The 14,658-nt window shown below is 45.0% G+C and overlaps 1 protein-coding gene across 3 annotated transcripts; it reads left to right on the top strand.

Annotated features, from left to right (window-relative positions):
* Window positions 1–825: 825 nt before the first annotated feature.
* CCDC62 (coiled-coil domain containing 62) lies at window positions 826–14,314 on the top strand. Of its 3 annotated transcripts, XM_064726847.1 has the most exons (11): window positions 826–1,081; window positions 1,365–1,557; window positions 2,134–2,300; window positions 2,579–2,680; window positions 2,976–3,147; window positions 3,233–3,334; window positions 4,277–4,365; window positions 5,102–5,202; window positions 9,532–9,700; window positions 10,334–10,453; window positions 14,126–14,314. In XM_064726847.1, the coding sequence occupies exons 1-11, from the start codon at window positions 1,046–1,048 to the stop codon at window positions 14,153–14,155; spliced, it is 1,281 nt and encodes a 426-aa protein (XP_064582917.1). In that variant the 5' UTR covers window positions 826–1,045; the 3' UTR covers window positions 14,156–14,314. The 3 variants fall into 3 exon arrangements, with proteins under 3 accessions (XP_064582917.1, XP_064582914.1, XP_064582916.1); XM_064726844.1 differs by lacking the exons at window positions 9,532–9,700; window positions 10,334–10,453; window positions 14,126–14,314 and adding an exon at window positions 5,799–6,616 and having other exon boundaries at window positions 925–1,081; XM_064726846.1 differs by lacking the exons at window positions 2,579–2,680; window positions 9,532–9,700; window positions 10,334–10,453; window positions 14,126–14,314 and adding an exon at window positions 5,799–6,616 and having other exon boundaries at window positions 925–1,081.
* Window positions 14,315–14,658: the final 344 nt, after the last annotated feature.

Here is a 14,658-nt window from a genome sequence, read left to right as displayed (position 1 = left end):
TAATTTATCTTATTTTTCATTATTTATTATTTATTTATTTTAGTTATTTATTTTATCTTTTAACCTGCAGCTCATTCAAGAATGGTAGTAACGAACACAAATTAATAGTGAGCACTATTCCACAGGCCATGTTAGCAGAATTGGGGTGGGGTGCTAGCTCTGCTGTCTGTACTCCCACAAACAGCCTCAAGCATCGATTTGGTGCTTTTTGTTTCACTGTTCCATTTAATAACAATAAATGCTCCCTGGTGGCAGGTCCTGGAAGTGTCGTGCTCGGTCACTGCAGAACCTCAGTGAGCTGAATGCCAAGGGGGTGATGTGTCAGACACTCTGTTCCCTTCCTGTAAGGTTGCTTTTTTCAGTGATTTCTAATTATAAACCATGGGTGTGTCTGGAGAGATAACTCCATCCCTGTCAGTGGAAATAGTGTCTCTCCAGAGCTGCCTGCATTTCTACAGTCCTCCCATTTAACACTGGACAGGGAAGTTGCCTCCAGCCCTTGACATTCCAACCTGGTTCTTACTCATCCCGTATTAACAAGGTTATTAATTATCACAATTTTCTAGCAGCTCGATCCCCGGGGTGAGGCGGCGGCTGCGGGATTCGAACCCGCGGCTCCAGGAGTCGAACTGGCAGCCCCAGGATTCGAACCCGCGGCCCCTTCGCTGAGGGGGGCGGAGCTTCTTCCAACGGCGGGCGGGGCCGGGCGGTGCCGGTGTGTCGGGGGCGGCCGCGGGTAACCGGGGCTAACCGGGGGTCATGAGCGGGGCCGAAGGGCAGGGGAGGCCCATGGGCTTAGGAAGGGCCGCCCCAGCCGGGCGGGACAGTGGGGAAGCCCTGCCCGGGAGCGGGGGTCGCTCCCCGGGGGTGGCACCTCAGGGCCCCCCTCAGGCCCTGCGCCCCCGGCCCGTGCGCTCCAAGGCCGCTTATGCTCCCTCAGGGCCGTGACGGGTGTGCGGCGGGGGAGCCTCCATGCTGAACGTGACATCCTTGAAGCCTTCCCGGCTCCACGAATGCCTGGCAGAGCTCTGGCCCCCAGTCCCCTATGAGTTCATCAGTACAGCGTTCTGCTTCGCCCCAGGTAAAAGATGAAAGTGCCGTTAACAATCGGCTCTATTTTCGGTAGGAGGGTGCTCACTGTGCTGCTGCCGCGTTGAGTCATGGACCGCAGGTGGTACCACCTCGTTCTGCAAAGGGCTTCAGTCAAAGGCCACAGGTGGTACCACAAGCATAAGGAACTTCTTGGAATGGTCTCTATTTATAATAGAAACATAGCTCAACTAAAAATAAACCCCTCGAGTTTATTATGAGAGAATTTGTCACTTCCTTGTGTTGAAATGCATTCCATGTCTCACCTTTTGTAGGCATTTAGCCCCGATCACAAGAACAGCATCATTAGGAGGCAGAGACAGGAGCTCAAGCTTTTAATTTCAGAACTGAAAGATCGTGACAAGGAGCTCAATGACATGGTGGAAGTGCACGAGAGACACATCCAGGCCTGGGAAGATGATCGCCAGAAAATACTGACTTTAGCAGAACGATGCAGCGTGTTAACTAGTGAGTGCTGTGATGTAAAGAATGACATCTTGGTCTGTTAAATATCTCCAGGTGCTTCAACCCCTCAATAACAGTTTTACATCATATAAGGAACCATTTCCTACCCTTTAGCCTTAAATTTTATTGTTCTCTGGGATCTAAACTTGCACACTGGTGCTGAAGTGATCTGATCTTGAAGGGGGTCTGATGATCAGACTCTTTCTTGTCTGAATGTGTGAATTGCTTCTGTGAATTCTTTTAAAAATAATCTGATTAAATAAATGTGTGGGAAGAGGAAAAATGTGCAGCCTGCTGGTGATTACAGAGCCGTGTGCCCTGAGGCTCTGCTGCACAGCTCTGGACAAACACAAAGCACCTGGTGGCTCTGAACAGTCTCAGTTCCTGCAGTTCATGCAGTTCCTGTTCCATCTGACCTGGGCACCCAGGGAATCCTCCTTCAGAGTGTGCAACATAAGAATCCAGATCTGAATTGTGTGATTTTAAAACACTGGGTGAAATTATTTCTGAGATTTAAGAAATTGCATTATAGCCTCTGAGCTCTTTTCTCACATATAACTTTGTCTCCTTCCTTTTTAGGTGAGCTGAACGAGAGAAATGCCATTATAAAATCACTGACCAAAAAGTTAAAGTTATTAGAATCCCAGCATAATGACAGTAAGATAACACTCGAAAGCACACAACAGAAGTTTAAAGAGCTCACTCAGAAAGTCACAGATTCATCTGTTCACTGCCAGGCTCTGGAGGTAGGGGTTGAGTGATGGTCTGGTTTTGTAGTCCATGTATTTGCAGGGTGCCTGTGATGAACTGTAACATTCCAAAACTGAGACATGCAGGGTGTTAAGACCCTTGATCACAAACAAGTTGGGGAGCAATTTTTATTCCAGTCCTCTTTTCTCCAGTTTGCTCAGGATCCCACATTGCCACTCACAATGTTTCAATAACGTTGTGGACGCATTTACTGGGAAAAAATAAAAACTTTGAATCACTGAAATAATGGCTGACACTTATTTCTGTTCACTAGGAGAAAAATCAGAGTCTCCACTGCTCAGTTTTGGAACTGTCTGCTAAAACAGGCCAGCTGCAGGCCAGGGAGCAGGAGCTTCTCTCTATGCTTCAGATGAAGGTAACATCTGTAACATCTGTAACATCTGCCAGCTCCTGGGCACTGAATGTGACTGTGCCACAAGGCTTCTGTCCCTGGTGATCTCACTCATGGTTAATTCTTAGGCTTGTTTGAGAAGGGAAAAATGGTCAGCAATAAACTGCTTTGTTTTCATAAACAAGCTTGCTTCCAAGATTTAATTTGGTGGGTTTTTTCCTCAAAATCTCAGAAGGAAGTTGGGGATCACTTTACTGTTGTTTTGTCCAAACCCATCCATGATATTAAAAATTAGATTTCATTGTGTTGCCTATTTCAGGACAAGGCCTTAATTGAAACAACTGATCAGATTACTGAGGTTACCTCTAAGTTTAAAACCCTGGAGAATGCCCTGCGTACAGCAAAGCTGGATGAATTCACTCGCAACAGGGAGCACCAGGACCTCAAGGTGACACTCAACGATGTCATGAGCCAAGTAAACAAGATGAAAGGTAAATGTTTCTGCTGGGCACCTAATTTAGTGTAGGCCAGCACGATTCCTGTTCACTCTGGGAAATGCTACATTTTGTTTTGCAGACATCCTCTCTGAAAAGATGAAAGAGAGCAGCAAGAACCAGGAAGAAATCAGTCACCTGAAACAAGAAAATGGCTGCTTGAGGAGTGAGCTGATCCTGGCAGGTGAGGGTGGGCAGTTGGCCTTTCCTGCCTTGGCTTTCAGCAGCTCAGAGACTTCTGGGCGGCAATTCACTGATCTCTGTGAAGGAGGCAGCTTGTTACCTGCAGTTTAATAAAAGTACATCCCTGGCGTGCCATTCTTCTGTGGAAGCAATATCTGGGGCTTCTGCAGGGACACTTTATAAAATCTTGTCAAAGCACAAAGTCCACCAAAGTGATTACACAGGGAGGAGTGAGTGGCTCAGGGGACTCTCCTGAAAATGTTGAGACTTTCTCTTCTCTGTTGCTTTCTTTAGGTGATGGGATGGCTTTATGCAGGCCTTGGTAAACTGCATCTTACTCTCCATGATACCTTTGGTTTTGGGTGGAAGAACATCTGGTGGATAGGAAAGGTCACTGCAATATTCTTGGGGACAACCACAGAGACCTTGAAAGATTAGGTGGCCAAAGGTGTCCTCTGCTGTCAGATAATTTCCTTGCCTATCATTTTTAGTCTGCTGTTTGACCTTTGTCAGGTACTGATGCCATGTCTCATTATTTTAAAACCAATAAAATTGGGAATTGTTTTGCTGCACTTCTCTCTACGTGCATGAAGTAAAATTAATTAACTGAATTTCCTTTATGCCTTCCTCTTTTTTTTTTCCCTCTTTCCCTTTTCTCTTTTCCTTTCTGAAAATGCTAAATAAATCAGTGAGTGAAGCACAGTATTGCTGCTAGTAACATGAAGCCAGCTGCTGAGGAAAAGTCCAAGGAAAATACTTGAATTTTTGTTTTCTTGTGGGTTTTGTGCTCTTTTTATCTGCAGGGGAAACAGGTCCCATTGATTTTAAGAAAATGCTTTTGTTTTGTTTCGGTACCACCTCCTACAGACACAGCATTAGCAGTGCACTGACTTTGTGTCTGTTCACCTGAAGTAATAAAAACAATTATTATCTTTTGAAACAGTGGAAGAAGCCCAGAGGAAGGATCAACTTTTTCAGTTTGCCAAGTCGAAGCAAGTGCGGATCGAGAGGGAATTGTCCAGTTTGCGACAGGTACAGCCCCGGTTGTGCTCCTGATCAGGTCAGAGGAGCATTTGCAGGAACATCAGACCTGTGTGGAGCAGTGTAAAAAAGTTAGATCTACAGAGTATTCATTAAGGACCAAAAATCTGTTTGTGCCTTGCTGGGATCCCCGTAGAATGTTGATTTATTTCATTTGAGTGACATGAAGGGCAGCAGGATTGGGACCACACGCCTGCCCAAGGACAGCTCAGCACAGTAAGGGACACAGTGTCCTGGCAGGTCTGTTTTTCACAACCTAAACCCTGTGAGTTCACCTGCTCTCCGCTGAGGTTCTCAAACCATGTTCCATTTTTTAATTGCAAATAATTGATGGGTAGTTACCTTCTCCATTAGCTTCACAAAAAATCCCCTGCAGTCCAAGCCAAATCCCATGATCATCATCCATGTCCTGTAATTCTGTAGCTATGAACAACATTATAACAACATGTATTAAATATCAGGTAACAGTAATGATATTTTATTTATTGTTCAGTGTGGTTCCATCTTAGAAGAATATTCTAATCTTCTAATAGAAATCCTGTTTATTGCTGCAAAACATTATTTTCCTAAATATATGCAGAGACGGTCTGTTAGATTTGGAAGTCTTTGTCAATAATTTGACTACAGGCATTGGTTTATAAAAACATTTTGGGGATGTTTTTGGTACTACCTGGTGATGATTTCCTGCACCCAGACATTCACCAGTGCCCCTCACTGCCTCTGACAGGTCTGTGTGAAACAGCAGCGGGACTTGCACTTCCTCCATGTCAACTTTGATAGCTCTCAGGAATCCAGGCAAAAACATGAAAATGCATCCAGTGGAAAGAGGTAAAGACATTTTAAAATGTTTTTTTTCTTAAATACTTTGTCCTCAAAGAGAGACTTCACTGTTGAGCCCCAGCTAACATCCTAGCAGGGGTGTGTGCTGGGCCAGGATGGCTTTGCTGGACTCGACCACAAACATGCAGTGAAGCTGTCAAGTACCTTGTGTTTTATTTGGTCAGGAGAGACCATGGGCACCAGGCACAGAGCAAGTGTTGTAGCAGGCCAGACAGCTCATGATTTTTTTTAGAAAGTGAAATAGTCTGGTGGTTGGGGTGTTAACCTGGCTCCCGACTGCTTTTATTTAAAAAGCAAAGTTTATTTTAGGAAGTCAACTTAGAGAATGGGTGCACACCCTGGAGGTTCAGCCAGAATCACCATACTGTGATTAAAACACGAGGGGACTCTCAGACTGGTTTTGAAAAGTAACAGCCAAATCTGGGCAGATTTTCTGTGGGGTTTTGGCAGGGTACAGCTGCCTGGTGGTGTGTGAGCTGCTGCAGAACCCTGGCAGAGCCTGCGTTCTGTAGAGCTTTAGGAGTGCACTTGGGGATGCTCTTTACCTGCAGTGTTTCTGACTTGTTTTTGTCGTGCCGTTGTAGCTCAGGGGCCACATTCTCTGCCTCTGAAAGCCCCAGCAGCAAGACAGACAAGGGTAGGACTGAGGGCAGCCACGGGATGTGCGAGGAGTGTGGAACTGCACCAGTTCCAGCAAGTAGGGTAAAATCCACCCCTGAGATGTGTGAAGTAGATAATAGACAGTTACTGAATGCTTCAGACTTGGAAACTGCCTCAGCGTTGTTAAACCACTGTCAAAAGGCTGTGAAAGGCTTGGCCCTGCCTGTGGAAGAAGGAGAAAAGCAGGATGTTACATCAAGCTTTGATGAGCTAGACAGTGAAAAATTTCATGAGGTAAACAACACGAGGCCATTGAGAAACAGGGAAATTGGAGAGAATGAAGTGAAAAGCAGAGACCAAAAAACCTTTGAGGTGTCTTTGCCTTCATATGATCGTTGGCTTAAAATCAAATCTCGTGTAGATTTGCAAAGCACTTTAATCCAGAGCAGCACCACGTCTGACAAAACTGATAATGGAAACAAAACCTGGGAAGAGAGATCTGACACTGAGTCTGGCCAAAAAAGCACAGAGACTCCTGCCACTTGCAAGTCTGACTCTGAGTCCAGTATTAGTAACTTCATTTTAATTAAAGACACACAGTGGAAGCCACTCTCAGATCTGGAATGGCTGGAGATTTTCAAGCCCAAAAAGAGAGATGGAAATACAAGCCGTGGAAGAGATTACAGCTGTTTGGAGACTGCACAAGAGATGAAATGTACCTGCTCACAAAGGTTATGAGTTTGTTGCCTTTAAGAAATAAGCATAAGCTAGACTAAATAGAAACTTAGGTGTATAAGCTCTCAGTATTAGCTCAAGCTATGTTTAGAGTAACTGCTGTTTTAAATTTAGTTTTTCAACCTGAAAAGTAACAAATTTAAAATAAAAATAGCTCTTAAAGTATCATGATTCTATTTTTATGCATTTATTTTTTTTCTCCTCTCTTATCCCCAAGAGCTGTGTGGGCAGGATAAGCTGCAATACCATATAACTTAGCCAAATAAACTAATTGAGAAAATCTTTAAGATTTTTTGAAATCCCAGGTGTTGCTCATAACTCTGATGGGTAAAATATCTTCTGATCAGAGCTGGACTTGTACAGTGATGTTTTCTGTGAGGCAAGAAACAGATGCAGGTTTTGTGTGATGCTTTAGTGACTGTGTTACTTCTATTGAGAAATCACATCTTGGCTGGGCAGGAATGTAGGGCACAGCTCTGAGCACAGGCTGCTGCCTCTGGCAGGGCAAGAAATGAGATGGCAAGATTTAAAGGACAGCAATCTGTCCACTCTCCAGCTCGTGGGACTCTGTCCTTCTGTTTGTGCTGTGGGAGGAGAAGGACGTGGTTGGGGACGAGCAGGATGAGGTTCCTAATGCTGAGAAGTGTCACAAGAAGAGCCAGGTGCCTCAGTGATGTTGGAATGTCTCCGAGATAAAAAACCTGCTCTGCATTTACAGAAGTGCCTGCATGAGCAAAGGCATTCAGAGCTGGGACTTGCTGTGGATTTGTTCTGTTGGTTCCTCTATTTGTGTTCAAAAAATTGATTTACCCAGCTCTATTTTAGAAGGATTTCTGAAGTTTCACAGCAATTTCATAGCTGCTTTCTAGCCAGAGGAGAGGAGCCTTCCAGCTGGTGGTTTGACAAGCACAGTAAATGAACAGCTGTTTAAACCTGCTCCCAGTGTTTGCCAGCAAGCCTGCCCAGCATCCAAACAGATTAATGTTATGGAATGGAAAGATCTGATGTATGGGTGCTTTCATTCTGTGTGGCTTTTGAAACAGAAATATTGTAGGAATTGTTGCTGCAGTGAGACAGACCTGTTCAGAAACAAGGTGAATGGGCAGCCACTGAAAAAGAATGCTGGCCTGGCACATTCCCATGTGCCTTAGCTGAGCTTCACTCTCCATGTGGGCCCTCTCTAATTTCCACTGCCTATAAATCATTGGAAAGACTCCACTCCCCTTCTGCTCACCCTGACCTTCCTTATCAGCTCCCCAGCAGCACCAGTGACACACTGCCATCCCTAAATCCCTTTCGAGGCTACATCATGAAAGCTGCTTTCACTTTTTGTCTTGCCCTGTTTGTCTTGTCCTTGAGTGAATTTTAAGGGGGAAAGGAACAAATTCAACCTGGGTATCCTCCAGGTAGGGGGGAGCTGTGCTGCCCATCTGGGATTTGCTGCTGAGCTCTCCACTTTTCTTGATGCCCACATTTGGTGCTGGGGCCCTGCTAATTGGAGATGGATTGGCTCAGTGCAAATCCCTGACTGTCTGCTCTGCAGCCTCTGCTGACTCGGATTTGGCAGGCAATAAATCCTCACCCTACATGGGAGGAAGGCAGGAGCATTGCTTCTGTGAAGGGATTAATGGCACACACCAGCACAGCATTCCTCCTGGGACTTGGATCTGGATCCTCCAGTTTTCCATTGCTGCTTTCAGAGTGCTGATGATGTAGTTTGTGTTTAGGGAAGGGTGCTGGCACCTCCCTGTCATCCCAGCAAATATTTTTGCCATGAGTTCCTGAGTTCTGGAACAGCCAACAAGGAGGCTGTTAACAGTCAAATGCCTTCCCCCATGGCAGAGGGGATTGTGAAATCCCAGAGTGCAGGAATCATTTCTGTGTGCTCTGTCTGGGTGACTTCATTTATGTTGGGCCAACATTTGCTGCCTTTGGATTTTTATCTCAATTCTCATTTTACAGATGGAGCATCAGCAGGTACTTGTTGAGTCTGCCTGGGCTGGACTAAACCACCCATTCCTGAGCCATTTCCCTGCCTCACAATCCAACCTGTGTCCCCTTCCTTTCCAGCCTGAGTGTTTTCCCTGCTCATCTCATCTCCTCACATCCCTGTTCCAGGCTTGTTCCCTCACATCTCCACAGAACCTTTCCTTGTCAGAAGCACAGACATGAGCTTTTCTCTCTTAAAAGAGAGCCTGTTCTATCCCAGTGTTTTATGGGAGAAGTGAAATGGGACACAGCAGACACTCATGAGCTGGCAGCTCCCATGAGGGCTTTTTCCTAGATTGAAGGTCAGTTAAAATGCACCTATTTTTAACAGTCTTGCCAGGCATGGAATGCACTGCTACACCAAAATAATTATCTAAAGAGTATCTGCTGAAATGTCATCAATTCAAAGAGAATATTTCCTTTACAATACACATCTTTTTCATTGTTTGCCAGTCCAGGCAGGGCTAGAACTCTGCTTCTGTTGTGTTCAGGAGTTGATTAATGTGGTTTGCTCCTATATTTAAAAATAAATAAATCCAAGCCTCTTTGGGAAAGCTCTCCTGTGATCTCTGACATGAGATGACTGTAAAACTGTGAAATTCCTTTGAAAGGTACACCTACAAATACGAATTTGCCTAATGGTTGATTAGAACCAAAAGGGTTTGGGTGTGGGAGGGGAGTGAGTAGCAGAAATTGGGAAGAACAAAGTTTTGCCTTTTGGGTGCTCTTTCAAGGTTAAATACACACTCAAACACTTGGTCATGGAGCTGGTTGGGACTGGTTGAAAGTCAAACCCTCGTCCTCAGAGGATGAAAGTGATCCAGGGGAGCTGTTAAACATGGGAATGCTCTGAGGAGCAGGGTAATCTCCCAAGCTTCTTGCTTTCCTTGGCCCAGGGCCCACAGTTATTTATGTTGTGCCATGATTTCCCCTTGAAAGTTCAAAAAGGATGGTGATGCTGCTTCTGCCAATGTCTTCATTTTTTTTTAACAGTGAAGAAAGCGTGGATCTGGATTCCCTCCGCCTGGCTTCTCCTCTCTTGGCATCCTCTGAGAAGAGCAACAAGACTCAAAGCTCTGGGCAATTATCTGATTTGGATTCCCCTCTGGACATCAATGACCTGGCAGTGACCAAACCAACAAAGAGATACTGCATGAACACAGTCAGTACCTTATTGCACAATGTCCTTGACTGATTTTGAGGGGAATTATGGGCAATTATGACTGATGGTAGGAATGCAAATGTCTCCAGGCATGGAACAACTGGGGACTCCAATGGTGAGACAGCAGGCTAATGGCAAAGGTGATAACATATTTTTTTAAAAATAGCTCCTTGTTGCCTCAATATGTCTTGGACAGCATAAGTATAAATGAGTTTTTTAAAAATTAATAAGGTTTTAGAATGAAAAGCTTGAGGAAAATGCTGGCTAGTTGGTAATTCCACTTTATCTGGGTACACGTGGATGCAGTTCTCAGAAGCTATTGGACATGGTTTCTTTCCTGTTCTGCTTGGTTTTCCCTGTTTCTCATGTCTTTATTCTCCCCTTTATCCCTGAAGCACCTCTCCTGTGAGTGCTCCATATACCTGCATGTGGAAATCTGTTTGAAATGGCACTGGGAGAGAGCTCTGTGTTTATCAGAAACACCAGCAGTTAGACACAGTCTGTTACTTTGCAGCGCTTTGAACAGAAACATTTCCAAATCAAAATGCTGATTCTTGGTGCATTATCATCCCTTGAAATCCTCCAAAAAAAAAGATCCTTCCCTAACTTTGTCTCCCTGTGTGTGTCCTGCAGGACACCAGTTCCCTGTTCTGGAAGCTGGAGCGCTCGTTGGCCCAGTCCCGACAGATGCTGACTGATCTGGAGCTCAGCCTTCTCCACACAAGCATTCCCAACACCACCAACAAGAACAAGGTAAGATTGCTCTCCCAGGATGAGGGTGGGGTCTCAGGGATGCTGATTGGGAACATCCTTTCCCTTATGCTGGGCTTGCACTGCGTTAGCAGAGCACGAGGAGGATGTTGGTTATGAAGAGACACTTCCTGCACGCCTTAGTGCTTGAATTTTTTATAGGATTCTGTTTGGCTGCTCAAGGTCATGACAGGATTTGACTCCTGCATTGTGTCTGAACAGATGGAAGGCAGAAGTCATTTTGGGGCAAGCTGTAGGAGGTCTAGAAAAAAGTGAGCACTGGTTCTTTCTGACCTGAAGCAAATTAGGTGATTTCTCAGGCTCAGCACACACTCACTGCTCTGCTGTCCCAGAGACTCTCAGTCAGAACTGGTTTATTATAATATTCATGGAAAGGAGGGCAGTATAGGGAATATATAGGATACTTTGGGTGTGAATTTAAACCAGAAGCTCAGCTTAAATAAAGGCAGAGTTCTTGTGGGTTGGTAGTTTTAGCTCCTTCATTGCAGGGTCAGAGAATATATTCAGTGGTCAAAGAAAAGAACCTGTATGTAGCTGTCATAGCAGTTTATTTTATGAGCACAAGTGCTGATAAAGTTCCTGTTGAGTATTTGGGCAGCAGAAGTAATCAGAGAAAGGGTCACTTGTTTGGTGGGTAAATATCCATAAGAATTTCTACCTTGTTTGACAAGGACATTGTACCTTTTGTCCCCAGCAGTGAGCACACTTGTGCTGGTGTATATCCCAAAGGGAGGATTGAGGCTCCTGGTTTCAGAGCAGTGCTGAACCCTCACCTTCATCCTCACACGTTTCACCTCCCTCTAAAAAGTTGCACTCCTTTTAGCCTCAGATGAACCTGGCCAGAAGAACGTTGCTGTAAGGAGCAGACAAAGCCATTTTTATAACATTCACAACCATAAACCCTTCGCTGTGCTGGGCCTGACTGGAAAGGTTGTGTGCCAGCCTCTGCAGAAACTGAAAGGATATTTTGTTCAGAAGTTCCTCTGCAGGATTTCATTCAGTGGCAAAGACAGCAGCAGTTTAGTCTTTTGCAAAGCCTCCTGAGTAGGAGGATTCCTGAAAAGCTCCCTGCACACAGGGCTTGCTTGTGGCTCTTGCCCAGCCCCATCAGCTGTCTGGCTCCTGCTCCCTGCTTGGCACGTCACAGCTCAGCTCCTCTGTCTGCCCATGACTCTGCTTTAGGATCTGATGCTGCATTTTTGAGCTTGGAAATTGGCTTCTCCTTCAGCTTTAGTGGATAGAAAATGAAGCAAACTCGTGTGCAGTGGCGGGAGCAGATCCTGAGCCACATCTGTGCAACTTTGATCTCCTTTCAGAGCAGCTCTGGGCAAAAACTCGTCAAGCATGTTTGAGTTAATGTATGCAGGCCAGCTAACCTGTGCTGAAAACCAGGCTCACCTGGGGCTGTTCTAAACTGAGCTTTAGAACGGAATAAACATGAGATACAGCTTTTGGAATTGAATCGGGGGAAGTGGTACATGCTGGATTCTGTGCCCCGCTGGGGTGGGGAGGAGAAGGGGGAATTAAGAACTGTGCCCCTGCTGCTCAGCAGCTTGAACCTGGCAGCTCTGAAATTTTATTCTCCAAGTCCTTTGATTTCCATGTAGTGTTTTTACATTACAATAGAAACAACAGAACTCTTCACAGAAGCCAGTTACCTGCTGCAGAAGAAAGAGATGCTAAGTTTCTTTTTTTTTTTTGTGATGTTCCCTGAGCATGAAAGTGTTTTCAGCTTGATCTTTTTTTGTTTGCTTCCCTCTTTATAAATGCATCTGCAATATTAATACCCTTTATGGATTTTTGAGATGGGCCTAGCACAGGATTCTAAGTGCATTTCCAATAAAACTCTTGTAAGTACTGTAACAGCAAACAAATATTAAGTCAAGTAGTTCCTTTAGCCAAATAATTAAACTTTTGTGGAGGATGTTCCTTATCCTTGGGGCAGTCAGATCTCACAGCTTCATTCCCCAGTACCTGCACTCTGCTTATTGTAGTTAAAACCCTTCTGTGTGTTACAGATAACAGGATCAAGGATGTGAACATTGTTGAATGAGAGATTGGGAAGTTTTTTCCAGTGCCAAGGCCAAGGGCTGTTTTAGGATACTGTTCCTGGGCTCAGAGCCCCAAAAGTAGAATGTATTGAATAGAGCTGTTTCAGAATATCCAAAGCAGCCTTGCCCACAGCAGATTGTTTTTTTCTTTTTGAGTCAGGAAATTTCTCACTCTCTGATTATTTGTTCTCCTATTGTGGATTGGATGCTTGCAGTAGGCACCACCTTGTCTGGTTCTGAGGACAAAAGAGTAACCAGATATGGTTAAAATCCTGAACACCACATGAAACTGAATAAGAACCAGCAACAATGAGGAGAGAAACTGGCAAAAAAAAAAAAAAAGAAAAAAAAAGAAAATAAATCTCCCAGTGCTGACACAGCCCAAGCTGGTGCCTGCAAAGGGAGGTTCCCCCACAGGCAGCTGGGGTGGCACTGTGTGACAGGATCAGCCTCCACCCCGTGGGCAGCTGGTGCTCAGTTCTGGGATATCCCAGCTGCAGTCCCTGGCTGGTTGTGCCCTGGGGAGGGGACTCAGCCTGGTTTGTGTTCTGCTGGCTCTGCATTGGCCTGGAGACCCTGAGACTGCTCTGAGAGCCCTGGGACTGCAGCTGGGGGGCACCTGGGGAGGTGGGTGCTGGGCAGCTGCAATGCCAGAGCTCCCTGTGCACTCAGAGCCCTTCTGTTCCTGAGCAGAGCCCTGGGGTGAAAGCAGCCTGGGGTTCTGTAGGTGAAGCCAGCACTGGGACTTGCATCCTGAAACCACTGATGTTACAAAGCTTCAGGAGCAAATCCCCAAAAGTGCTGAGCCCCGTGCTGAGGCAGCAGAGTGGGGAGAGCACGCTGAGCCTACAGAAATAATCACATTTGCCTCAAGTGAGAAAGAGCTGGTGCAACAAACACACCACAATCCACTGTAGATCCATGACAGGCATGAGGGGCTCTCCAAGTCACTGGCTAATGCATAATTCTCATTTTCTTTCTGTGTTAAAAGGCACTGAATCACTGTGATCAGTTAGATCTGAAGCAGAGCAGGTCCAGGAATAACCAAACATTTGTGCAGTTTCATATACAGAAGTGATTGAATTGATTTCGGTTGTGTTTGTTTGGTTTTAAATTGCTCTGAAACTCATTTGAGGGCAGGTGCACTGACAAACATCAGGGCAATTTCCTCCCTAGCTGCCAATGATTTAGCCACTCTCATCAGCCAGTTGTTTTGCCTCTAGAGAGAGGTTGGGTGGGGGAGAGTGAAGAACTCAGGAGGAAAGCAGTGAGGAGAAGTCTATTTTCAGTTTTGGACACAGCACCATGTGCCAGTGCTCATAAATGGTGACTCAGTGGCTGGCCTGGGGCACAAAGATCACTCCTTTCCTGAAAGCCAACTGGAAAGGTTTTTTATTTCCCAACATCCCAGTGCTGGCCCTGAGACTGTTCCCTTTCTGTGAAGTATTTTGTTTACCTTTTCCTCTTTATATTTTACTCCATGTTCTTACTCTATTTGCAGTGTGAAAAATTTGTCCAGTAAATTCACACAAGTGTGGTTGCTTCAGATATTTCAGAGGAAATGTTCCTGCTTTTTAATAAAAATCTTTTCCATTTTCTGCAGAGGAAGAAGTTGGTTCCAACACAGAGGTAATTGTGAGGACTGAAGACATTGACCCAGCAGCTACAATGGAAAGTTACCTCATTTTTTTTTCCCTTGGTCCTCCTGAGTGTTTGAAAGACCCACAAGTGGCAAGAAGATCTGACTCTGCAGGAATGTATTTTATCTTGAAATAAAACACAGAATTACGCCAAGATTAACAGAGCTATTTTTATAGCTGAGAGCTCAGGTTAAACACCAGCTTGTTTTTTAAGAGTCTGAAGTGTGTAATTGTTACAACATCGGAACTATTTTTCTTTTTTTTTTTTATGGTGGCTCAGAAATATTTATAGAGTATGACACAGCCAAGCATTCTCCTTTTTTTTTTTTTTTTATAGCACATTGTTTTTGTTCTGGATTTTTTGCCTTGTAGAGAGAGATGAATAATGTTTATAGGAAGTTCCCAATTAGTGTTGTAAGCAGGAACTGCCTCCGATGTTGCTGAAATGGGAGAGCTGTCACCCACAAGATGGGCACCACTTTCCACACTCAGGAGC

The sequence above is a fragment of the Zonotrichia leucophrys genome, chromosome 15 (genome assembly GCF_028769735.1).
Source record: "Zonotrichia leucophrys gambelii isolate GWCS_2022_RI chromosome 15, RI_Zleu_2.0, whole genome shotgun sequence".
Classification (NCBI taxonomy): domain Eukaryota; kingdom Metazoa; phylum Chordata; class Aves; order Passeriformes; family Passerellidae; genus Zonotrichia; species Zonotrichia leucophrys.
The sequence above is the reverse complement of the archived record's forward strand: the minus strand, read 5'-3'. Positions and strand labels throughout refer to the sequence as shown.

What these genes read in the sequence shown, in the direction of transcription:
- CCDC62 (XM_064726844.1), top strand. Translation starts at nt 1,046, where the DNA reads ATGAGTTCATCAGTACAGCGTTCTGCTTCGCCCCAG. An exon ending in ACGATGCAGCGTGTTAACTA is followed by an intron (nt 1,558 to 2,133) that starts GTGAGTGCTGTG and finishes CTTCCTTTTTAG; the next exon opens with GTGAGCTGAACGAGAGAAAT. An exon ending in TTCACTGCCAGGCTCTGGAG is followed by an intron (nt 2,301 to 2,578) that starts GTAGGGGTTGAG and finishes TCTGTTCACTAG; the next exon opens with GAGAAAAATCAGAGTCTCCA.